At 45.4% G+C, this 26212-nt stretch overlaps 1 protein-coding gene across 1 annotated transcript in view; it reads right to left on the minus strand.

The window, feature by feature from the left end:
- Window positions 1-26212, minus strand: part of MAST2 (microtubule associated serine/threonine kinase 2) — a 192166-nt gene that overhangs the window by 30379 nt on the left and 135575 nt on the right. Inside the window, exon 5 of the mRNA XM_044674823.1 lies at window positions 4628-4719. Within this exon, the coding sequence (XP_044530758.1) occupies window positions 4628-4719 (92 nt within the window). The remainder of the gene's footprint in view (window positions 1-4627; window positions 4720-26212) is intronic.

A 26212-nucleotide genomic window follows, 5' to 3' on the forward strand; every position in this document is an offset into this window, starting at 1 on the left:
GCAAATGTACTTTTTAAAGACCATAACACAATAAAAATCACATTCAATAAGAGGCCATGGAAACATAATTAAAAATTAATTAGAAACTAAATAATCCTAAAGAATGAATGAGTCAAAAAACAAAAACTGAAATAATTTCATTAAGGAGAATAACAATAATACAAACATACCAACATTTGTCAATGCAGCCAAAGTGGCACCTAGAGGAAAATTTATGTCTCTAAATGTGTATGTATATCAATAAAACAGAGAGCAAATCAATGAATTGAGTATGTAACTAAAAAAAATTAGAAAAAGAATAAAAAATCTCCAATTAAACACCAAAATGGAAATTCTGAAAATAAGAAAAAAACTTAAAGTAAAAAATTATTGAATAAAGCTAGAAGTTTGTTTTATGAAAAAAAAAAAAAGCTAAAACACTGGTTAATTTGATTTAAAAAAGAAAACAAAATTGCCAGTATCAAAAATGAAATGGGTGAGTGCACCGCCAATGCAGATGAAATTAAAGCAATTATTAAGGCTTACTTTGTCCAATTATACATTAGGAAAACTGACAATCTAAGTGAAATGGATAAATATAAATTGTCCAAATTAACATAAGAGGAAACAGAATAATTAAATCTAGAGAAATCTAAATCTAGAGAAAGAAAATGAACAATTATTGAACTCCTTGGGAAAAAATCTCCAGGAATTTACAAGAGATTTTTACTAAACATTTAATAAAACATCAATCCCAATAATACATAAATTATTTTTTAAAATGAGTAAAAAAGGAGTCTTGCTCCTCTTATGATAAAAATATCTTGTTTTTGATGTTGATATCTAAACCAGAGAGCAAAAAACTGAGAAATAAAACAAAAGACCACTTCACTAATGAATATTATGATGCAAAAATTTTAAATACTCTCAAGGAGATTACAGTGATATATTAGAAAAAGCATACACTATAACCAGGTAGGATTTATACAGCACCAGGAATACAGGGCTGGTTCAATATTGAGAAGTCTATAAACATAATTGACTATATCAATAAAAAAACAACCAAAATCATATGATTATACCAATTGATAGAGAAAGCTTTTAATAAAATACAATACTTCGCATTCCTATTAAAAACACTAGAAATTTTTATAACAAATTTCTCTGATAAGTCTCATTTCTCAAATATATAAAGAACTAAGTCAATCTTATAAGAATCTAAGCCACTCCTCAACTGATTAATGGTCAAAGATGATGAATAGGCAGTTTTCAGATGAAGCAGATGAAGAAATCAAAGCTATCAATAACAATTGTATGAAAGTGTTCTAAATCTCTCTTGATTTGAGAAATGCAAATTAAAACAACTCTGAGGTACCACCTCCCAACTATCAAATTGCTAATATGACAGAAAAGGAAAATAATAAATGCTGGAGGGGATGTGGCAAAATTGGGACACTAATGCATTGTTGATAGAGTTGTGAATCCAACCATTCTGGAAGGCAATTTGGAATTACGCCCAAAAGGCTATAAAAGAATGCCTTCCCTTCAACCCAGCAATACCATTACTACGTTTGTACCCCAAAGAGATTTCTAAAAATGGGAAAGGACCTGCTTGTACAAAAATATTTATAGCTGCTCTTTTTGTGGTGGCAAAGAATTATTAATTGAGGGAGAAGTCCATCAATGGGGAGATGGTTGAATAAGTTGTGGTATAGGATTATTGTGGAATACTATTATGCTATGAGAAATGACAAGGGTTTAAGAAAAACCTGGGAAGTCTTATGAGAGTTGATGTAGTGTTAGGACAGCATTGTACAAAGTAACAGTAATATTATATGATGGACAACTGGAAATAACTTCGCTCCAAGATGGCAAGCCTATGGCATGGGTGCCAAAGATGGCATGCAGAGCATTCTCTGTGGGTACTTGGCTGCCCTCCTCTCCCTAGCCCAGAGTTCCTTATTAGAAAGGGCAGAGGGACTTGGGTGGAGCTGCTCCTCTCCCCCTCCCCCCACCCTTCTGCCCAGGAACTCAATAGGAACACACAAGGGGGTGGGGGAAGGTAGGTGGCAGAGCTGGAGGGGAGCAGAGTGTTCAGCCCACTCCCCTCCCCCTCTCTACACTCCCAGAGGACATTCCTCACTTTACCCACCCCTTCTACCCAGCAGTCCAATGAGAGCACTTTCTCCCAGGGATGAAGGGGTGGGAGGACATGGCACATACTCTCTTTCATCCCTGACTTAGCTACTCTGATCAAGGCAATGATCCAAGAGAATTCCAAAGGATCCATGATTAAAAAATGCTCGGGGGGGGGGGGGGAGTAAGAACATGAATAATGTAACCATGATAACTTTTCTAAAAATAAAAATTATTATTAAAAAAAAAAGTTAACCAAGCAATTTTTATGTATGAGTGAGCTTTGAGACAATTATGTCAAATTTATAAAGGTGAATTAGAATCTATGATAGTATGGAAACCAGGAAAGCTAATACTCTGAAAAAAAAAAACCAAGATAGTTATTGTACAATATAATTTTATTACTAGTTTCAATGAAGTAATTACTGTATTGAATTATTTAATATATTTACTGTGTAAATAAAAAAAAATGCTCTCCAACTTGAGAGAGAGAACCAATGGACCCTGAATACAAGCTGAAGCATACTTTGTTTTGTAAGTACTTTTTTTTTTTGCCACACAGCTAATATGGAAATGTGTTTTGCATGCCTTCACAGGTATAACAGGTATCATATGGCTTACTTTCTCAAGAGATAGGGAGAGTAGAGAGGAGAGAATTTGGAACCAAAATTTTTTAAATTAATGTTTTAAAAAGTGCTTAATGAAATTGGGAAATATTTAGTAAAATAAATAAAAATACATAAGAAAAAACTTTGGGGCTCCCTCCAATAGCTCAGAGCCCCTGCTCACAGACATACTCTACCAGGTAGCCAAGTGTCAGTGTTACAATACGGGACATCTGAGAACTCCAGGGCTTTAGCACACCTCTTCTCCTGTCACATTCTACCTAGTATCAGATTTATTTCTGCATATGTGACAACCTCCATTGGACTGAAAACTTCTTGAGGTCAGGACTAGTCCTTTTGCACTCTTGTCTCTCTGGTGCTCAGCACAGTAAACACTTAATGTCTGGCATTTCAGTTGGAGACTGAATGGAATGGGTCCTCCCAGGGCATCCGACCTAACCTGGATCTATAGCCCTTTGAGTATTTGAGGACAAAGGTCAACTCCCTCCTGAGGCTTCTCTCTAGCTCACATATCCTCAGTTTCCCCAACCCACAACTCTCAGGCTTGCATTCTAGACTCTTTGGCTGCCTGGTCACCCCCACACTGGCTCTCCTCCTACTGTGGTTTCTGCTCTTTAAGTCGTCCCTTCCAGGCTGCCAATTATAAGGATGATATTAGAAATTAGTTCTTGTTATATTAGTTTAGAGATAAGAAGTAGAGAAGCTGGCTTGAGAAAGAATTGGAGTTTCAAACAGAGCTGATACAGTGTCAGTTTCAAGTCTAACGGGTTTTCTGTGACAGTTACTCTCTCTGGGTGAGGCAGTTGGTCTCTGGCAGTTGGCAGAGTCACTCACAGAGACTCTCTTTCCTGTCTGAGGTAGAAGGAAAGGAGGGAAAGTCCTGAAAGAGTTTAGTGTTTTCTTTTTCCAACTTGGGAAACACTAATGACTATCTATTACTGTTTTTTGTAGATTGTTTAACTATGAAAAGATAAAACAAAGACCCAGTCTTTATTTTGGAACTGAGTCTGCTAAGGCTCAGAGTCCTAACTTGATTCTGTTGAGACTCAACCAGCAAGCCTTTGTTATTTTTATAACTTGAAGGTGAAGTTAAGAATTATAAGGATAATAGTGGTAGTTTATTTAGAATAGTAAAAATTTGGGCTAGTCAGCTCAGGAAGGATTAGTGTAGCCTGTGAAAACAGGAGAAGCAGTTCCTTGCAGAAGCAGGGAGTTTTATTTGGGTGGAGTTAGAATCCCTTAGAGTTAGAAATCCTTTTTTATCCTTATATATTTCAATAAATGTTTTATTTTTCATAATTAGAGTCTCTTTAGCATCCATTGCCTATATTATTTTTACAGCCTCCCTTTATTTTTACACAGTCCCACCTGATCCTTCCACTTGGAACCCATGTTCCAGCTGTATGTACCAGGAAGCCCTTGGCTGGAGCCAGGAGGGGAAGAATGGAGGCTGCTGCACAAACCTTTCTGTGTGAATGGAATGCACTCATCCTATGAGGAAACAACTGCAAAGAATTCTGAGACTATGGAAGACTTGTATGAACAGGGCAGAACAGGGACTATACCAACAAAGCAACCATCTGGACACTCAACAACTACAGTCCTAAAAATGAAGGAGCTTCTCAAAAGGAAGCCAAACAAAGAACATTATTTTTAAAACCTTCTATCTTCTTGGGAATGAGGCAGAGGCTGCTAGTGTAGGCTCCCCTATTCACTGGATGAGTGAGTACAAAGGGGAGCCCCATTCAGAGTTGGGCTGAGAAGGGCACTTCCTCATCAGCACACTGTCCACCCCTACCCTCTGTCTGGGGGATCCTTGGGGACAATCAGCCTCAGGAGAAGGGCCTCTCCACCACCCCATCCTCCTTCCACTTTGAGCAGCTTACCTGGGTGGCCATGAAGTGGAGAGTGGGGCCGGGGCAGGGTTGGGGACGTGCTAGACGGCACGATCAGGCTCTTTCGGTTGCTCGTCCTGCAACTGCAATAAAAAGAAAAATGTGAGTAGGGTTGGTCAGACAGAAAAATCTGAGCTACAGAGACCCTGGCTCCCCACAAAAACACTCTGGCTGACACTCACTGACCAGGACTGAGAGCAGGAAAGGAAGTTAAGCCAGAGACAAATAGCTAAGAGATAGAACTTCAGGGGCAATAGGCTCCATGGATGCGGACAGCATGGTCACAGAGGGGGAAACTAATGGCCAGAAAGGAGAAACATCACAAAATAAGTCAGCCGATGATCCAGAACTCAAACTCAGATCTCCTGAGGCCGAGGCCAGGTATTTTCTTCCTTCCAATGTTGCCTTAAGGCAGACAAATAAATAGGTGAAAGTGACATTCAATTTACATGCCATCCAACTGGACCCAACTAAAATGGGAATTCACTCAAAAATGGGAAACGGTTAAAGAAGCACACATTGACTCTGATGATCACTATTTCCTGCAGAGGTTTAACTGATGCAATGCAGTCACCACAATGGATACTCCAAGAGAGCCGAGAAACCACTTAGCTACATGTCCATCTCCTTGCCAGCTGAGGGGAAGTGTCATTGACCAGCCTTTATGTGGAGACCAGAGAGGCAGTCACGTCTGTGAAGTCAATGACCTGTGCAAAGCCTCTGAACCAGTAATACCATTCCTAAACCTATTCTGCAAAGAGATCAAAAAAAGGGGGATAGGATCTCTATATACATAAACACATAATAGTTCTATTTGTGGTAGCTCCAAAGTAGTAATTAAGGAAATGCCTATCGATCAGGGAACAGATAACCAAATTGTGGTTTATAGATATGATACAGTATTATTACACCATAAGAAATGATGAACAAGAAGGTTTCAGAGAACTTGGGAAAACCTGTATGGGCAAATGAATACAAAGAAAAGTGAACAGAAACAGGAGAACAATTTATACAATAACATTATAAAAACAATCTCTGAAAGACTTAAGAACTCTGATCAATCCAGTGAACAACCATGATTCCAGATGGTGGTTCATGATGAAATTAAGCTGGCTGCCCACCCACCAGAAGCCAGATAGGTGAGGAACAAATGTGCAGAATGAGACATACATTTCTATACAAGGCCAATTTGTTTTTCTTGACTATACGTATTTGTTATAAGAATTTTATTTTTTGTTTTTCATAATGGGACAAGGAGAAGATGGAAGTAAGAACAAATAAATTCTTATTAATTAAAAAAAAAGAAACTAGTCACTCTCCCTCTCCAGGCTCCAGTTTCCTCCTCCATCAAATGTAAGGATTAGACTTGATGACCTCTGAGGTCTTTTCTGGCTCCTTTGATCAATCAATAATCAATTAACCTTAAGTGCCCACTTTGTGCTGTGCTAAGTCCATTGTGCTAAATGCTAGATTATAAGCAGCATCAACTCATTTAGCAGTGAAAAGTGATAGAGGAAAGAATGTGTCCATAGAAAGTATGGCATAAGATTCAATTAGATCAGATTTAGGAAGAGACTGCTTGGGAGATAAGAGTTATCTGTGTAACCAAGATGGTAATGGGAAGTCAGCAATTTTCCCAAGCTTTAGCAACCACTTCTAGCATAACAAACTGAATTCTGAGTGAGATTTTTTTTTTAAAAAAAGGCATAATGAATCATTTTTCTAGTCCACAGAAGCTTAGGAGCACAAAAAGAGAGGTCACAGACATTGAGGTGGGAACTGGCCCAGACTTGGCCAACACTCAAGGTCTAAATATCTGGTCAGAAAAAATTCCTATAAAAGCACTACACACTGGACTAGGCACCATGGCGGCTCTACTGCCAGAGTGAAAAGGATAGTTGTGACTATGAGGAGGAGCAGGCCCCTATGTGGATAAGAATAAAGACCAGCAGGGTAGTGACCAGGCCTCTCCCTGGATCATACATACCACTTTGGAAGCATCAAAAACTTCCAGGCCCCCAGAGAGCTTTAAAAATAACAGAAGGACATAAAAACCAGAGGCTCAGGCCAAATATCCTACCCATAGGTGAGCAGAGCCCAACTCTAAAATAAAGTCATAAGTCAAGAAATAGGCTAGAGAAATGAGCAAACAACAACAAAAAAGAACCTGACCATAAAAAGATATTAGGGTGACAGGGAAGATTCAATATACAATTTCAGAAGACAATGACACAAAAACATCTATAAGCAAAATCTCAAAGGAAAAAAATACAGATTGGACATAAGTCCAACAAGAATTCCTGGAAGAACAAAAGAGAGTTTTAAAAGAGGGGGAAAAAAAACTATTCTAAAAATCAAATAAGAGTAGTAGAGGAAAAATTGGAAAAAGAAACGAGAGTAATGCAAGAAAGTTGTAAAAGAGAATTAATGGGAGACAGCTAGGTGGCTCAGTGGTTTGAGCTAGGTCTAGAAATAGAAGGTCCTGGGTTCAATTTTGACCTCAGATACTTCCCACCTGTGGGACCCTGAACAAGTCACTTAACTTCCATTGCCTAGCCCTTACTGTTCTTCTGTCTTGGAACCAATACAGAGTATTGGTTCCAAGACAGAAGGTAAGGGTTTAAATTAAAAGAGCTTCATAAAAGAGGCACAAAAAATACTGAAAAGACCATTTTAAAAATTAGAACTGGACAAATAACAAGAAATAAGACCTCGGGGGGCAGCTGGGTAGCTCAGTGGAGTGAGAGTCAGGCCTAGAGACGGGAGGTCCTAGGTTCAAACCCGGCCTCAGCCACTTCCCAGCTGTGTGACCCTGGGCAAGTCACTTGACCCCCATTGCCCACCCTTACCAATCTTCCACCTATGAGACAATACACCGAAGTACAAGGGTTTAAAAAAAAAAAAGAAAGAAATAAGACCTCAATGAAGAAAAACTCCTTAAAAGTTAGAATTGGCCAATTAGAACCTAATGATTCCACGAGACATCAAGAAACCATAAAATAAAGTCAAAATATTGGGGTTAAAAAAAAGAAGATAATGCGAACTATCTCACAGGAAAAACAACTGACCTGAAAAATAGATCAAGGAGATATCATTTAAGGATTATTGGACCAAAAAAAAAAAAAAAAGAATTATTGGACTACCAGAAAGCCATGATCAAAAGGAGCTGAGACATCACATTTCAAGAAATCATAAGAGACCCAGTCCATTCTTCCCATATTTCCACAATGATTTATTCTTATTGCTAATGTTAGTAGAAACACCTCCTGTGGACACTTTGCTTTAATGTGTTGGACAAAGTGAAACAGCCCTTGAAAAGAGGAAGTTAGGGGAAATGGCTGTGTGGAGACCAGAAGAAACTGGAAGTATTGCAGGATGAATTCTTGGGTTCTTGAGATATATGAAAGCAGGGAAAACAATAAATGGTTAAGAAAAGAATCAGATATAATCTTGGCCACTTACTTGCCACCTCCTCTCAATATGGACCCAAAACTCCCAAAGGTTTCTTCCAGCTCAAAATCCATCATTATGTTCAAAGTTAAGGTCTATTTCATAGAATCAGGAAATTTATGTTTTGAGCAAGCCCTAAGAGCATTTGGTCTAATCGAGACCTAAATAATAAATCCCTCTACAACAATCTTGAGGATGGTAATGTAGACTGTACCTGTATTCTTCTGGTAACTGGGAACTCATGCTTTCCACTGGGCATATTTATGTTTGTTAAAGTTCTTATGATTGTTAAAGTTAGTTATATTTACTGATTTTAGTTATACCCTCTGGAGCAGGTTTTGTTGTTGTTGTTTTCCTTATTGTGTTGTGGGCAGTCTGTGGGCAGATGACTTGGGCAGTCATCATTGATGAATGAGACAGACTACATCTCAGATCATGTTTTCAAATGTGACAACTTTGTTTTCTGTAACCCCCAGGGCGATGCCCAGGCTGAAATGGCTATAAATAGGGTTCACTTATTTATTCCAGGTTCACTCCTGGAATATGTACCTCTGCCCTGAAGAACTCAATTTTTAAGAGGGTGCTTAATTCTTAAGTACTTCCCAATTACCCTGGATGGATCAACTGATATAATCACATCTTAAATATCTTTTTGCCTACTTAGTTTATCTTATTATATCTAGTGTATCCCACATACAATGGCCTTTGGCTACATCATTTGTCCCAAGTGTTTACATAACCTATAGGGTGACCATCCTTTCCAATACCCCTATAAAGTAGTAAGGGGGAACCAATGGCATGGTTGCCAAAGACAGCATGCAGAACACTCTCTGTGGACACATGCACCACTGCACCCTCCACCCCCCTAATCCAGTTGGTTACTAGAAAAGCAAAGGGTCTTGGGTGGAGCTGCTCCCTTCCCCCTCTCCACCATGTCTGATGACACTTTTTCACATCACCCACCTCTGCCCAGAAGACCAATGGGAGCACACAGAGGATAAGGTGGGCGGCTCACAGGAGGCAGAGGTGGAGGGGAGCAGAGTGCTTAGGCCACTCCCCTCCTCCTCTTCACCTGCTCTGAGGGCACTTCCTCCCTTGGGTAGAGTAAGGGAGGGGGCACACCCAGCACTTGGTGGGGGAGAGGGAGAAGGAGAGGGAGGAAAGGAGGGAGAAGGAGAGGGAGAGAGGGAAAGAGAGAGAGCATGTATGACTCCAAGTTGGGCAGTTCAGTAGAAACTCCTAGTAAATCCCAAGATTGTAGGTGTCCCAGAACTATTGATTCCACGTGCTGTCCATGATCAAAATCTCCCTTTGTCCTGATTAAAGACTTGTTCTAATATAATTACTCTGGTAGTTGAGTTATTTTTTTCAGGTTGACAAATACATTACAAAGGATTACAAAGGAAATAAAGTAAGCTGAAATAAAGTTATCAAAATATCCTACTAAGAATTTACAGACTCTAGATTAAGAATTGCTAACCTAATCTAGTGATAACATTTGTAGATAACAAGCAGTGGAATTGCTTGTCAGCTCAGGGAGGGAGGAGGGAAGAGGGGAGGGAAAGGAAATGAATCATGTAAACATGGAAAAATATTTTTAAAATAAAAATTTAATAAAATAAAATAAAAAGCAAAAAAAAAAAAAAAAAAAAAAAAAAAAAAAAAAAAAAAAAGAATTGCTAACCTAGAGCCAGGAAAAGAAAACAATTCATTTTCCGATTAGGGGGGTGTCCCTCTAATACAGCAATGGCAAACCTTTTAGAGATCTCATGCCCAAACTGCACCTTCAAGTTGCCTGTGAGTCCCCCGGATTACTCCCAGACAGTGGAGGGAGGAAGTGTTCACATCGGGCTGCTGGGCAGAGGGGCCAAGTATGTGAACATTGTCCTCAGGCGCGGTGGAGAGGCGGAGGGGAGCAGGCCCTCCAGGCTGACGGGGCATGGGTGCCGTGTCTTTGCCAATGTGGCTCTAATCTATGAAGTCAGTGATCATGTCTCCATCCTATTCTCTCCTCCCAAGTCTTCTGTTCTCCAGTTCACTGCCTTCCTTCTTCCGCAGTTACCAGCGTGGCACCCCATCTAGACACAATTCTTCGGATATGACCTGACCACAGACCAGGGCAAAGGGAAACACAGAGGTGGGATATGAACTTTGATGGGAAACAAATGACCTCTTCATCCTCATTCACATCCAAATGAAATTAAATATTTCCTTCCATTAATTACTAATTCAAAAGAATATATGAGAAGAGGTTTGACCTCAGGTTTCTCTAGACACCCTTCCCCAAGGGGTTCCCAATACAAAAAAGATGAAGAAGGAAAAAACAGCCACAAAAGTAAAAAGGTGAAGGGCTCCGCCTCAGAAGGGTGCTTCTACTCAAGGAAGCCAAAGAGGGCTGGTCAAGTGGTATATCAGACAGTTGGCCTGCACGGAGCTTCAGGGTCCACTAGAAGCTTCTGATCACTTTCAAGTGAATTCGTTTCTAGACACCTTCCCCCATCATGTTCTTAGCGGGGATTGTCGATTCCCTGAATCCCCATTAGAGTAAGCTGGTGGATCTGACATCAGACACTAACTGTGTGAACCTAGCCAACTCATTTCACTGCTGCCTCCCTCAGTTTCCTCACTTATAAAATGAGGGGGTTGGACTTGACAGTCTCAGGTCCTCTCTAGCTCATGAACTGTGATTCCTATTAATTTGCAGCTTCTGAATTTCAGCTCATTATTCTAGTCTGTCATTACTTTCTGGATCCCAAACTATCCCTCTTAGCTTAAGTGACACTTAAGTATGATAAGCATGCTATCTAAGACTAACCAGAGTAAGAAGGGGACAGAGCCTCTGGGTAGGCCACCAAAGACCTCCTCTAGACTGATATCAATCATATCACAACATTTTATGAGTCACTCACTCAACAGCTAGTTCTAGAATCCACCTCCCTATTTTATTATCTGTATCCAGCAGATACAATATGGAGGGAATGGTTGGCCAGGAGGGAAGAAGATCTGGGTTTGAATCTGGCTTCAATGACTAGCTAAGTGGACATCACCTCCATGGGCTTCAGTTTCCTCAACATTCCAGGGTTACTGCAAGGCTCAAAGGCAGCACCTGGAAAACTGGACAGGCAACTAGAGAAAAGTTGTCATTCTCACTAAGCTTTGGCTTATCTTGAGTCTGTCCATCTCTCAACAGCTCCACTTGATTCAACTCCACTGCTTCCTTTTGTGTGTGGTCTTCTTCCCCCATTAGACTGCAAGTTCCTGGAGAGCAGCGGGGCTTGTCTGTCTTATTTGTATCCTTGGCACATTTATTGAAATGGAAGTTAGAAAGGCAGGATGGCCCAACAAATAGACCCCCAGAGAGCTAAGTTCAAAGCCAGAAAGATTTGTGTTCGGGTTCCACTTCAGGTCCACACTGGCTGGATGACTCGGGACAACTCATTTAACCCCTTTGTGCCTAGGAAGCCCTTTAAGAATACACAGGGTCAAAGAGGTGCCAACCTGCCAAGGTTGTGGGAGTCTGCTCAGGTGAAAGACTCCTATAGCAATGACATTGCAAGTCCAGTCCTTACACCAACCCTATGAGGTCTGGACCAGAGGACCAAGCCAATGACCTGGCCAAGAGACAGTCATGCTGTTCAGGCTGGCAGAAATTCTTCTGGACCCCACGGCACTAGGAGGAATCACCTTGTTTCTGATGGTACCCATAAACCATCCCTTTAATTATCCTTTCAGAATCGTGCCAGAAAGTGATGTCTAGCTCAATGGGTCTGAGTTAACTCCATCTCCAGGCCTATGCTTTCCCCTAATCTTTGACTCCTCAAAGACCACTCGGGGTCCCACAGGAACAGCCAGCATTCTCAGAGTACTTCGAAGTTTACAAAGATTTGGTAGGAAGGCTCATGTGAAAAATGATGCTTGAGCTGAGTTTTCAAGGAGAGGAACTCTAGGAGGCAGAGGTAAGGATGGAGTGCATTCCAGCATGGGGGATGACCTAGGCAAAGGTGCAGAGGCGAGAGGGGGAGGGTCTCATGTGAACAATGGAGAGTAGGCCAGTGGGACTGGATCATGGAGCGTAAGGGGGAGGAATGTCCAACTATGCCAGAAAGATAGAATGAGGCCAAGAATTAAAGTTTAAAAACTAGATCAAAGAGTTTCTATTTTATCCTGGAGGTAGAGTCCAAGGAGGAGGTTCATTGTAACAACCTTGGTGAGAGGTCATGAGAGCCTGAACTAAGCCACATGAGGGGAAAGGATTCGAAATGTGAGAGATGGTATTAAAAGTAGAAATGGCAAGAGCTGGTAATGGCCAGACATGTGGGGAAGGGAGAGGGAGGAGTCCGGGATGACACCAAGGTCACAAACTCAGGAGGTTGGAATGATGGGGGCGCCTCAGCCCTGAAGAGGGAGGAGAATTAATGATGATGGAAGCTGATAAGGTTACTGAGAGAGAGAAGAGGGAGGAACATCCAGAGTTAAGGACTGTGAAAGATACCAAGAAGATGAGTAGGAGGTGAACCAGGAAGCCTGCCTGCCTCTGGTCCAAATGCATCAAGATGAAATTCTAAAAGGCTGAATGTAACGTACGGAACTTGGGCCCACAAAATCAATGTCCTAAGTACAAGACGGGATTCCTCCTCCTTGGAGGGCTTCGAGCAGAGGCTGGAGGATCATGCATTGGACATACATATGGTAAGAGGGCTGCTTTTTCCAAAGCTCCAGATCTAAGGTTCTGTGACTCAGCCTGATTCTGTAATAGGGTCGTCACCGGACTACTAAATTCCATGGCACAAAATAAAGCATGGCCAACGAAGCAAGCTCGCCCTCACACATACAAAGCACTCACTGTTAAGAACTCTACCAATACACCAGAACAGAAGCAGAGCCTTCTCTCAGAACCAACTGTTGCCTTCAATTGACCAGACAAAACAGAGACCCGTAAACATGTCAGACCAACATTTCTCAGAGATTCTCAGAGAAGCTATGATCATCTCCAAGCTATTTGCCACAGACAGCACGGAAGAGCTGAATGGTACAACTCATCCTGCCTTAGGTCCTTAGCAGAAAGTCCAGTGACTTTCCTGAACTTTCATAAGGGCCACAGAGAGAAAGAAGGCAGAGATGGCATCCCACTTTGGAGATGAGGAAAATGAAGCTCAGAGAGATGACATCATGTATCCTGTGTCCCAGGTTCATCTTGATACCCTCAAAGCACAAGGTCAGGCCAGTCCTGGAGGCTGATGGGACTCGTGAGCTGGGAAAGAAGCAAAAGAGATCGTTTGGAGGAAATGAAGCAGAAAGAGAGGAAGAGGTGAAAAAGGGGTTGTGGGTGCTCTCTAGGTAAGACATCAGAGATAGGGGGATAAACAGAGTCTTTGGGAGGTTGGGGCTCGGGGCCAGCCCTTCGAGTGCTTAAATTATACTGATTAGGCTGCTCCAACCAATTCCTCAGGGTGACACCGTCTTGGGGTACGGTTCCACCTCGGGGTGGGAAAGCGAAAGGGGCACAAAGGCTTTGGCTGAGGCCTCAGCACACCTCCCAGGTCAGAGCCATCGGGGTATCCCCTCTTCTGCTCAAAAATCCCTCTAGTGGCCACTCGGGGAAGGTGGCACTCTCTTGTGGGACATTCACCTAGCACTGTCACTCCTGGCACTGTCCCCCCCAGCCCAGCATTCGCCCTGGTTGGCACAGCTCCAGCGTTCCTATGGGGAACGCGTGTGTGAGGAGCAGAGCGAGAACAGACGTCAGAGGCCACGAGGCCTTCGACTCTCGTTTGACAAATGAGGAAACTCGGGCCCTGGGAGACGGTCCCTGACACGGTCCGGATGAGAGGGGAAGCAGCAGGTGCCGGAGATGGATTTGAACCCAAATGCTCAGACTCAAGAGGAATCTTTTTTGCGCTGCATCACTGCTTCTCCAGCATCCGTGGCAGGCCTGGCTGTGTCCCCGGCCTGGGAATGCCTTAGCTCCAGGGGCTGCAGCAGCCTTCCAGATGCATTTCTAAGCCTAGAGAGGAAGGGCCCATTATGGGTTTGTGCTCCCAGAGGCAGCCACCAGCCTAGCGGGGGCTCACTAGCTGCTGAATCCTCTTCCAGAAGCAGGCAGGGCCTCCTCACTAACCTCACCCTCTCGGGGGGCAGAGGAGGCTACTACACTCGCTCTGGACTCCGCAAGTGGGCGACGGCTCTTCCCTTCCTCTCTGTCTGCCGGGCACACGGTGAGTGCCCATCCGCCGATGAGAGCCAACCCGCCTCAGACAATGTGGCGAAACCCAGGCCACACAGCGGGGAGCAGGGCCGCCCTCAGCTCCTGGGCACCCAGAGAGCCCCCGGCCAGGGCGGCCAGGGCCGCGGGGACAAAGAGAGCTGCTCCCCCCGAGGGCTGGGCACAGGACAGGGAGAGGAGCTCCAAGAACTCTCAGGGACTCTCCCAAGGGTTCTCTCTGCACAAGGACCGAGGCTGGGAGGGGGCTGTCCTTGCAGGGGATGGAGCAGAGGGTCCTGCAGAGCTGTGCCAAGGGCTCCTACCTTCTGGAGCGCCGGAGCCTGCTGGTGGGCGGCAGAGAGAAGTTGGACAGCACCATCCACGAGTCAGACATGGCTGGGCAAAGGAAGCAGCCCAGGGATGCGGGGGAGGATCTGGAGCCAAAGCAGTCCCCTGGGCCCGGGGCTGCTCCATTAACATCGGACCCAGGCACAGGGGCGGCGGCGGCAGACGTCCAGGCTGCGGCCCTGGGCTTGGGCAGACGGGATGTGCCCAGGGGTGCCGGGGCAGAACATGCAGCAGCTGCCGGGGAGCCGCTGCCTCTGGCCGGCCCCTCCCCACAGGGGCCCTGCCCAGCCTCGCCACCCCTCCCCCAGCACATTAGCATGCTTAGATCACGGCAATAATGCACGGGATCAATGGAGACCTCAGAGGCCAGGGCCCAGGGGAGAGCCGGGAACCCTTTCTCCAGTCAAACACAGCCCGAGGGGGGAGGGAGGAGAGGGAGGCCGCTCAGCTCCTGCCCTCAGGAAGGCTACCAGGGAATGGACAAAGATCCCAACCGGCCCTGGGTGCAAGGCCTAAGAGGCGGGGGCCACCTCATGGCTGTCAGGGAGCCGAACAGTAAGCACTCACTCTATGGAAACGGAAAGGGGGAGGCTTAGCCAAGGAGAGTCAGGGACAGAGGGAGGGAGTGAGCCTCCCGTGCAGAACGGCCTCACAAAGTACATGGGGCCAGGCAGGGCAGCTTGTGCGGAGGGTGGGCTGGCTGGGGGGTGACAGGGAGCCCCCAGAGTCTGGATCAGCCTGGGGAGAGTCGGGACAGGGAGGCCAACTAGAAGGCTGTCAACAGCCCGGCGGAGAGGGGCCTTGGGAATGCAGGGAAGGGAAGGGAGAGAGCCTGAGAAGGAGGAAGCAGGCCCTGATCAGGTAGGAGCCTGTCCTGGAAGCCTTCGGGCCTGGGGGATGGCAATGCCTGGTCAGTGACAGGGGAAAGAGAAGCCCTGCTTTGGCCAGACTGAGCTCAAGATGTCCAAAAGGCAGTTGGAACTGGGCAGAGAGCCTGAGGTTAGACACATCAATCTGCAGAGAGCTGGGAAAGAAATCCATGGCAGTGGGTGAGAGCAGAAAGAGAAGAAGGTCCAGGAGAGAGCCCTGCCGAAGCAGGGCAGAGGAGAACCAGGAGAGAGCAGGGGCACCCAAAGGCCATCCAGAAGGATTTGGTGTCAGCCTCAGAAAGGTCTCAGATGTGAAGGCAGAAAAAGACCGAGAGTGAGGATGACACAGGGAATGATCTGGTAAAGAAGATGGGAGGGGGCAGCCCTGTGGCCCAGTGGATAGAGCACCAGGCTTGGAGATGGTTCTTGGGTTCAAATCTAGCCTCAGGCATTTCTTAGCAGTGTGACCCTAGATAAGTCACTTAATCCCCACTGCCCAGCCCTCACTGCTCTCTCCTTGGAACCAATACTCAGTCAGTATCAACTCCAAGTCAGAAGGTGAGGGCTTAAAATAAATAAATAAATAAAGATGGGAGAGGCTGGCCTTGGCAAGAAAAGGGTTACCTCTTCACCAAAAACAAGAGCCAAAGAGTTAATAGTGGAGGAAGACATCTGAATGATGGAGGATGAGGAGGAAAGGAGAAGGGGGAGCTCTCAGCTTAAGGTTTCTGTTCAAGAATGAGTGTCACAGGAGCCGTAGGGAGAGAAGAGAAGCCTGGAGCAGCTGTCACAGAGAGGAAGAGGAAACCCACTGGGGAGGGGTACGGTACTTTCTTGCTGTGAGGACCCCAATGAGAGGAGGTATCTTCAGGCAGCGCAAAGTCCGATTCCCACAGCACAAGCAGCACAAGAATAGGAGAGATGGGGAAAAGAAAGAAATAAAAGAATAGGAGAGATGAACGTGGATGGTGAAAGCAAGCCAGGACAGGAGCTGGCAAGGCAGACATCACTAGCAATAGGATAAAGGGGCAGGGGTTGGCATGCAGAGGCCAGGGTAGAGGCTGGGGCAGTGGGTTCACAGGGGTTCAGGTTTGTCTGAAATTAGTCCTTAAAATGCAGCTTTCCCATCAGGGAAATAAGAGGAATTCAAGGGGGGTTCTCTTAGACTGAATAACCCTGAAGCAGGCTGTTCACAGAACTGATTCAATCTTGGCCTAAGGCTTTCTACTGGCCAACAAGTTGGGTTTGGTTACACAGCCATTATAGGAAAGGGAAGGTAGGAGAGGAATAACATTTATTAAATGCCTACTACGTGCCAGGTGCTGTGCTAAGCTCTGTACAAATATTATCTCAGTTGCTCTTCACAGCAAACCCTGAGAGGTAGGTGCTACTATCATCCCCATTTTATAACTGAAGAAACTGAGGCAGACAGAGGTTAAATGACTTGTTCAGGGTCACAAAGCTTCTAAGTGTCTGAGGCTGGATCTGAACTCAGGTCTTTCTGACTCTAGGCCAGACTCCTATCCACCTGACTACCTAGCTGCCTTTAATGCATACCTTAGAAGGATATAACCAAAGAACTCTAACTCCTCCCATTAAAGAGAAGCTTCTAGGCAACCCCCCTTGGCACAGCCAAGAACAGCTGAAGCCCAGCAGATGGTAGCAGAGAAGAGTTCAACAGCCACAAGACTAGCAGGGATGCCCTGAAAGGGTAATGCAGTGAGTATGGACATGTGCAGCCTAGTAGAGAGAAACAAAGATCAGCCTCTGCCAACTATAGGCAGTCCCTCCTCCACTCCACTGCCCCAGGGAGCTTCCTGAAGGGTAGCTCTGCCCAGGTCACCTCCTATTCAGGACACTCCAGTGGCTCCCCATCCCTCTCCTCCAGAATCCAGCACAAAATCCACCTCATTCCACTGAATCAATCTCTCTCTCTCTCTCTCTCTCTCTCTCTCTCTCTCTCTCTCTCTCTCTCTCTCTCTCTCTCTCTTCCTCTCTCCTTCCCTCCCTCCCTCCCTCTCAATTCTAGAGCCTTCCCTCTTCAATATTTCCACTTATCCTATATGTACAGAGCTGTTTGCCTACTGTCTCCTCCATTAGACTGGGAGCTCCTAAGAGCAGGAAATGTTTTTTTGCTTTTCTTAGTAATCCCATCACTTAGCACCAATCTGGTACACAGTAAGCATTTAATAAATGTTGAATTTTCAACCTTATATCTTGCTTTTACAAAGGAGACTGATTCCCAGAAGGCTTTGCATCCAGGTAAGAGCCAGAAGATCTTTCCCTGTCTGCTTCCTCTAGCTCCAAGCCCACTCCCAGCTCTGCCTCAGGTTGTCTAGGTCACATTTAAGTGCATCAGGGCTCACTTAGCAATCGGAGATGAATAGTCCAAGGACTGCTATCCCCATTTCATAAGAGCATGGAATTGAGGATGAGATGTGACTTGAACCCTGGAGTCCTGACTACCCCCTAACCTAGGCAATCTTCTCCACTGTAATCTATATTCTACAGGAAGCTACAACCTTGTCCTTGGATGGCTCAATGGGTTCTCCCTCCCTTCCCCCAATGCCAACATCAGTTCTCAAATCACCATCACTATTATGACCACATTTCCAGACCCAGTTAAATATTCCCAACATCTGTCAAAAACAGATTTGCTTATAGAAGACAAACAGATGTGACCTCGACCCCTTCTCTCCAACCATCTGGCCCACTCTGCTTTCATTTGCTTGCATCCTCAGCTTTGAATGTTTCCCCAATTATTAGGAATGACTGAATGAAAGAATGAATGTCTTAAGCACTAGCTATGTGCACAAGGCAGAGCCTTCAAGGGGCTCACCTAGGGATAGAGGGAGACAAACCAGAGAGGAGGCTTTGGCTGCCACTCAGACGGAAAGGTTCCAGGGTCATGCATCGTCTCTGGTGCTGTTCCCATTACTACAATCATATTGGTTTCTGATGTTGAGCCCTGTGGGAAGACCAAAGACTTTGGGAATCAGAATTTTCTAGGTCTTCAGGCACAAGGTTAACAAGCCTCTTCTCCACAAAGGTCATTTCCTTAGGTCGGCGCTGTGGAGACCAGGCTGGAAGCAGAATCACTGGCCTACGAGGGACAGCTCTTCCCAGGGCTCTTGAGCCACTTGCCCTTAGGTGGTGTTTGAGAGGTGGTGGTGGTGGCAAGAATGATTGGAAAGGTGGATGGTGATGACTTTGGCAGAAATAGGGACGTTGGGTAGATGAGTGCTGGTGGCAAGGGGAGATAACTGAATTTAGTTCTAGACATGTTCAGTTTAAAATGTCTCTAGGACATCTAGTTTGAAATGTCCAAAAGGCAATTAGTGATGCAGGACTGAAATTCGGGACAGCCTGGGGATGGATAGATAGTTCTGCAGAGAGATGATATTAAACGTATAGGAACTCATGAGGTCACCAAGTGAGAGACTGTAGAAAGGCAAGGCCCCAGGACAAAATCTTGGGACACTCACAATTCAGCAAAGAAAACTAAGGAGCAATCAGAGAGGTAGGAAGAAACAAGAACCCAGGGAGGAAAGAGTATCCACCAGGAGGAGAGGTCAATGTTCCGGTGAGGCCAAAAGGATGAGGTCTGAGAAAAGGCCTCCAGAGGTGGCAATTAAGAGATTACTGAGAACACAAATCAAGAGGAGCAGCAAGTCAGCTATTCAGCAGGGGTACTGCTGGTTTGCTCCCTTCCCCTACCGTATAGGCCGTGACTAATGGCACTCCAAGGTGGGCCCTGGATGTCCTGCTCCCTCTAGCTCTGGGCTCCCTGGCTCTGAGTATGAGCCCTGACCTCTGCCAATCCTTTCCTGTTCTCCTGTTTCACTGGCACTGAAATTGTGCCAGGGGATCAGTCGGGAAAGGTCAGCTCCTTTCATCTGGCCATTTACAAAGTAACCTGAGAAGGCAAGGGCAGCCAGCAGCTCCTAGCCTCCACCAAAACCTGCCCCCCGCTCGGCAGACAGGGTTTCACTGGAAAAAGGGCATTCGCTGCTTCATGATGTGTGGCACACGCACGTCCTCTCAGATGTCACCACATATCTTGGAAGAGCTGAGGAGCACGGGTGCGCCTAGGATGGTGTCCATGCACGCACACATTCTTGAACAAGGCACAGGGCCGGAGAAGGGGCCATCGTCCCCCAAACTCCTCACCAGCTTGCCACACCCACTCTGGTCTTGCCTAGTCCCAGCAGGAATGGCCAAATGAGTCTCAATTAGTATCTCTGCCTCTTAAGAATCATGGGAGAAAGGGGCATCTGGGTAGCTCAGTGGATTGAGAGTCATGCCTAGAGACGGGAGGTTCTAGGTTCAAATCCGGCCTCGGACACATGTGACCCTGGGCAGGTCACTTGACCCCCATTGCCCACCCTTACCACTCTTCCACCAAGGAGCCAATACACAGAAGTTAAGGGTTAAAAAAAAAAAAAAGAATCATGAGAGAAATATGGAATTCTGTCTCCATGGGAACAGAGGGACCCAGGAGCAAAGCCTCTCACTCCCTGGAGTCAGGACCACCAGACACTCTAGGACAGTGTTGGCGAAGTACTGGCATGCATGTTAAGCTGGCACTGGGGGAGCTGCTCCGCTCCCCTTCTTCTTCCCAGCGCCTGAGTACATATTTGGCATGCCCTGCCCCTCTGTTCAGCTGCCCAATGCGAGCACTTCCTCCCTCCGCTCTCTGGGGCAGCTTAAAGGTGCAGTTTGGGCACTGAACTCAAAACTTTTGCCAATTGTGAAGAGTGAATCAAACTTTCTCTATCTATCAATCAGCAACTTTTAAATTAATCAATCAAAAATTTAAGCACCCCTACTTAACACTAAGTAAGAGAGTTCCAAGTCACTTGCTAAAGTGGGTGACAACTCCAGAGGCCACTGCCCTCCCCCTTCAGTGATAGGCAAATTGAAAGACTGCAACTGTTGTGGAGGAAGGGACAGGAAGTGACTTGGAAAAAGGACTATAAAAATTCCTGAACTTTCTGTCCAGGGACCTCCTTTGGACTTCTTCTTTGGAGGACGACTTTGCCTTTTGGACTTCTCCTTTGAACTTCTCCTTTGGAGTTAGTCTTTGGACCTGGCATCGGTGAGCTGGACTGCAGGAGGAGACTCTTTCCCTGGATCCTGCGTCGGCTTGCTGGGTGAGTAGCTGGCCTTCCCTTCCTAGCTTCTGGAGAGATTGGTTCCGGAGAGGCCTTCCTTTCCTAGAAGAGGCTGCGTTGGTGGAACTCTTGCTGAAGACACCACTGGGTCCTCTGGTTGAAGGTTACCAAGCCCTGCCAGGGCTGAGCCGACACCAGAACAACATTTAGGGTGACAGGCTAGACATTTCTCTACCCTCTTATTATATTTTTCTACTTTTACTCTTTCCACCTTTTTGTAAATAAAGCTATTAAAAGTCATTTTGACTTAAGCTACAGTATTTTTAAATTGGTGACCACAATATTACTTTTAGCACTTTCATATTAGCATAAAAACCTACATTTTTATATTCTTACACAATGCTGCTCTAGGTCCTCTCACCCATGACACCCAGTGCTGCTGCCCCCAAACCCAGAATGGGACTTGATTGCCCAGAGAGTATCAGTTCTGGGCAGCCCTAGGCACTTAGCCCTTGTTTACATTCCCAGGCTGCCCAGGCCAAAATCTCCTTTGGTGAGGCTTGATCCCCTCCACACATCCTTGAGCTCTCCTTCTCCCTGGTTTTACCCCAAATCATGCTGGTCTCTACCTTCCTAAAAGAAGCCTTCCCTTGCCCTAGCAGCCCTCTTGGCCTCTCTCATTGCATATTTCCTTCCAACACATGACCAAACTTCTTCAAAGAGCCATGTTTTTCTTGCCAGACCCCTGTGGCAGTTTCTCCCTCATCCCCAAATCCAAGGCTTTTGTCTGTCTTTCTCTTCCTCCACTACAACCTGCAGCAGTTCACCCTGGAGAACCCTCTTGGCCAGGCTCTCCTCCCCTACCTCTCCCAGCGTTGCTTCTTTTCCCTCTTTGCCACCTAGGTATGGGCAGAGCTGGCTGTGCCTCCCTCCATTCTCACTCAGCTTATCTTTTCTCTATGCTCTCCCTGGTTTATCTGGGCCATAACCTAGGGTACAAATGGTATCCCAGCATCTTTGGCCTCCCCTCCAGTGAAGGTCAGCCCTTCCCCATGCCCACTCCAGCTAAGAGACAAGCTCTCCAATTGTGCCCTTGAGCCTCTCAAGGCCAAGACAAACGACAGGTGCATCAAGGTCTGGCAGAAAGAGTGCTGGCTTCAAAGTCACAAGACTTAAGTTTGAATCCTCCTTCCAATGCTTACCATGTAACTCTGTAACATGGGGCAAGTCATTTAACTTCCTTGGACCCCAGATTGCTTCCTTGATGGGTTCTAAGATCCTTCCTAGCTCTAGAGCCAGGAACCCCAACCATCCTTTCTAGCTTCAGACCTATGATCCTGTGCTGCCCAGGACCTATTATTCCCTTCCAAGTTTAGCTCATGCTCCACTTCCTCCATGAAGGCTTCCCTGATTGTTCCTCCTTGCCCCTAGATGCTTAGGCCTCTCTTATATTTTACAATAATTTGTATATTTGTGTGTTATTTTCCCCAACAAAATAGAAGCACCTTAAGGGCAGGGACTATCTCATTTTTGTCTTGGTGTCTCCAGGCCCAGGCACATCAATGAAAGCTTTCTGACTAGCTGCTCAGTTAAGATCCCAAACTGACTGGGCAGTACTTGTTGCGGCCTGTGTACTACATCTCAGCATTATTTTTGCCTCCTTCTTTTCCTTGCTCCCCACATTAGGCAGTTGCCAAGTCCCAGAGTTTTAACTCCATTCTCCCTCCACCTCACCCCTCCTCTTCTCTTCTCTGCCCTGCTGCCAGCACCCTGCTCACCCTTGCCATAGCAATGGAGAGCATCCTGCAGACCCTCCAAGCCAGATTAATCTTATTAATGCCTGGCTTAGACCATGCTTCTCTCTTACTCCAAAATGGCTCCCCTTCATCTACAGGATGAAGTTCAGATACCTCAACCTCATGCATACTTGGGTGTGATGGAAAGGGGCACTGCACTTCCTTTATTTGTGAGAACCTGGGCAATTCTGGGCCTTGGTGTTCTCTTCTATAATATGGGGGAGAGAAACCAATGGGGACTGGCACATAAGAAGTAACAAATAGCCTTAAGGGGTTCATTAAATGAAAAGGCAGCCAGATTGCCAGTCAGGCAGCAATGAAGAGAAACAGCAAGTGGGCAGGTCGAGAGTCAAGACAGCACTAGAGCAATCTTTTCCAACAATTTACAAGAAGACGAGGTACAAGAAGGCCTGGGAGGGTCACTGATTCCATTGGCAAACCAAAAAGCTGTCCGAACAAGATACTGTGGGCTGCCGTGCTGGCAGCTTGGTATGCAGATGTTGACCGGCCAATGAGCATGAACATAGCAAACGAGGGACTTCATCTCCTTTGGAGTCTGCACAGAGTCCAACAAAAGTTATCCCAGGGCATCCCATGTGCAGTATGATTTTCACTCTCCCCCTCATTGGGAAAACAAAGAAAACCATGGGGAAAGTGGCATCAATTCCTTGAGAACGGCAGGGCAACAACCACCCAAACAAATGACTCCTTCCTGAGGAACTAATGAGGATAAGAAGCATTCCTGAGAACCTCTTGGATCTGTCCACCCCCATGGCCTCTCTCTGAAAAGCTTCTTCCCTCACCTTGGAGACTGCCTGAGCTGTCAGTTCTTAGACAAGGCCTTAATTTCCCTGCCTGCATCAAAGACATGCCTTCCTAACCCAAGTCCAAGCTCTGAGAGGGTGAGAATCAGGCAGCCATTATGCCAGCTCTGTGGACACAGCATCATCATTGGTGTTGGCACCCACACTGCTGAGTCCAGACAAGCAGGCTGGGTACCAGGGGATTTCATGGGTCCTCAGGATTTATACAGGAGGCAAGAGGAAAGAGATGAAGACCAAGTACAAATTGCACCTCTTCATGTGACTGCACAGGTCACCTGAACTTGATACCTCAGTCTCCTCATCTATGAAATGGAAATGATGTCTCCTTTATAGGAATAGGTCATATATGGAGAAAGCTTTGCACACCTTCAAGTGTTTAATAAATATACACAAGAACAATGGTGGTCACTGGTCATTCAGGCCCCAGGTTAAGGGAGAAACTTCCAGGATCCCTTGAAGGAGAAGCAGGCTTGTTCCTAGGCTTTCAACTTACATCCAGTCTTCTGAATGAAGCATAAAGCTGCAGAAATCCTGTTAAGAGGTCCAAAGACAGCCACTGTTCCAGAGCGCTGGACATGCTGCTGTTGGCCTGGCAAAATCATCCAGCCCAGCTGGAGAAACTGTGTCCTTGTTAAGAGAATCATCTACCATAGCAGTAACAAAACCAATAGAAACCATATGATTATTTCAATATATGTGTAAAAAAAAGCTTTTGAGAAAATATAATACCCATTCCTATTAAAAAATACTAGAGGAGGGGGTGGCTAAGTGGCTCAATGGATGGAGAGTCAGATCTGTAGACAGAAGGTTCTGGTTTCAAATCTGGCCTCGGAAACTTCCCAGTTGTATAATCCTGGGCAAGCCACTTAACCCCTATTGCCTAGGTCTTACCACTCTTCTGCCTTGGAACTAATACTCAATATTGATTTTAGATAGAAGGTTTTGGTTTTTTTTAAATAAACACTAGAGAACATTGGAATAAATAGAACATTCCTTAAAATGATAAATAGCAGCTATCTATCAGCAATTATCTATAATGAGGATAAGCTAAAAGCCTTCCCAATAAGATTGGGGTGAAGCAAGGATGCCCATTATCACCATTACTATTTAATATTGTAATAGAAATGCTAGCTATAGCAATAAGAAGCAGCAATTATAGGATTTAGTATAGGCAATGCAGCAATAAAGCAATCACTCTTTGTGGGCGATATGATGGTATTCTTAAAAGTCCTAGAGCCATGATGGCAAACCTATGGCACACATGCCAAAGATGGCATGCAGAGACCTCTCTGTGGGCACATATAGGCTCCTGGCGTGGCAGGCTGGGAGCCTGGCCCCACCCCCGAATGCAGGGGGTGGGGCATTCTAATTGTAATGCAGGACTTATGCAAGATCTCTTGCATTTGCAAAATCACCCTAGGCAATCCTGGCAGTTAGGGGAATGGAACTTTGGCCCAGCTAGTGCCAGTCTCAAGACCTGACTGTTGGAGCTGGGACTATAAATACCTTTGGAGAACCAACCTGGGAGTTCTGATTTCCTTGACCTCACCCAGACATCCAGCTACCCCTTGACTTCCCCTTGGGACCCCGGGAGGTGGAAGGGAGGTTGGGTTGTGGAACGTAGGCAGGAATTAGTTTAGGTCAGCCTAGCCACAGGGACACCTCTAAACCAAATCATTGACCTCATCTGTCTAGCTGATGAACCACTTAACATCAGGGCAGTGGAAATTATCTCTGGCTGAGGGGCTGGTTCCCTCAGCCTGATCTTACCTTCTGAGGCCCTCTGCCAACACTGGCCAGTCACCCTTAGCAACAGTTTCTCCAGACCCAAACCCTCTTTCCTCAGCTTTCTCTCCTGTGTTTAAATAAACCCTTAGCCTGAACTGTGAGTTTCTATAGTTATTTATAACATCATCCAGGGCTAAGGAGCTGTGGAGAGAGAAGGTAGCAACCACCTGATTCCTGAGGAAGTACTGGTCAGTACTGCATTACAAAGGTTCCCTCCACTGTCTCATGGGCTGAGCAAGGCTGGCCCACTGAGCACAGCACCGCCCCCACCAAGTACAACTGCACCTGCTACACCTCCAGCTAGAGCAAGCCACTCCCCAGCCTGCAGCCCCGCCCCTGAATGCAGGGGTGGCTGGGGCACAGCATGCAGTCAGGGGGTATGGCACACAGTGGGGGGGGGGGGGGAGAATGGCACGCAATGGGGGCATGGCACAGGGTCCCCTATAGGTTCGCCATCGCTGTCTTAGCAAATCAATCCAAAAAACTCATCAGAACAATGAACAACTTTAACAAAACTAAAGTATATAAAACATAAATCTTCAGCATTTCTTCATACTACCAATAAAGCCCCAAAGTAAGAAAAAGGATGATAACTCCTACTTAAAATAATTGCAGACAATACAAAATACCTAGGAGTCTTTCTACCAAGACAAACCTAAGAACTCTTCGAACACAACTACAAAACACTTTCCACACAAAGTCAGATCTAAACAACCAGAAAAACATTAATTCCTCATAGGTAGGCTGAACTGACACAATAGAAATGACACTTCTACCTAGGAAAAATAATAAAATTCATCTGGGAGAACAAAAGGTCAAGAATATCAAGGGGAATTAATGAAAAAAGATGAAGGTAGGTGGCCTAGATAAACTAGAACTCAAATTGTATTAAAAAGCAGCAACCATCAAAACAATGATACTGGCTAAGAAATAAGAGTAGATAAGGCACTCAACATGCAGTAGTGGTAAATGACCATAATAACCCAGCATTGGACAAACCCAAAGATTCAAGCTTTTGGAAGAAGAACTCACTATTTGACAAAAATATCTGGGAAAACTGGAAAGCAGTATGGCAGATACTAGGCAAAGACTTAACAATTCATGCCACATACCAAAAGAAAGTCAAAATGGATATATGATTTAGACATTTTGGAGGGCACAAAATAGTTTACCTGTCAGACCTAT

Source organism: Gracilinanus agilis, chromosome 4 (assembly GCF_016433145.1).
Source record: "Gracilinanus agilis isolate LMUSP501 chromosome 4, AgileGrace, whole genome shotgun sequence".
In the NCBI taxonomy this organism is placed as follows: domain Eukaryota; kingdom Metazoa; phylum Chordata; class Mammalia; order Didelphimorphia; family Didelphidae; genus Gracilinanus; species Gracilinanus agilis.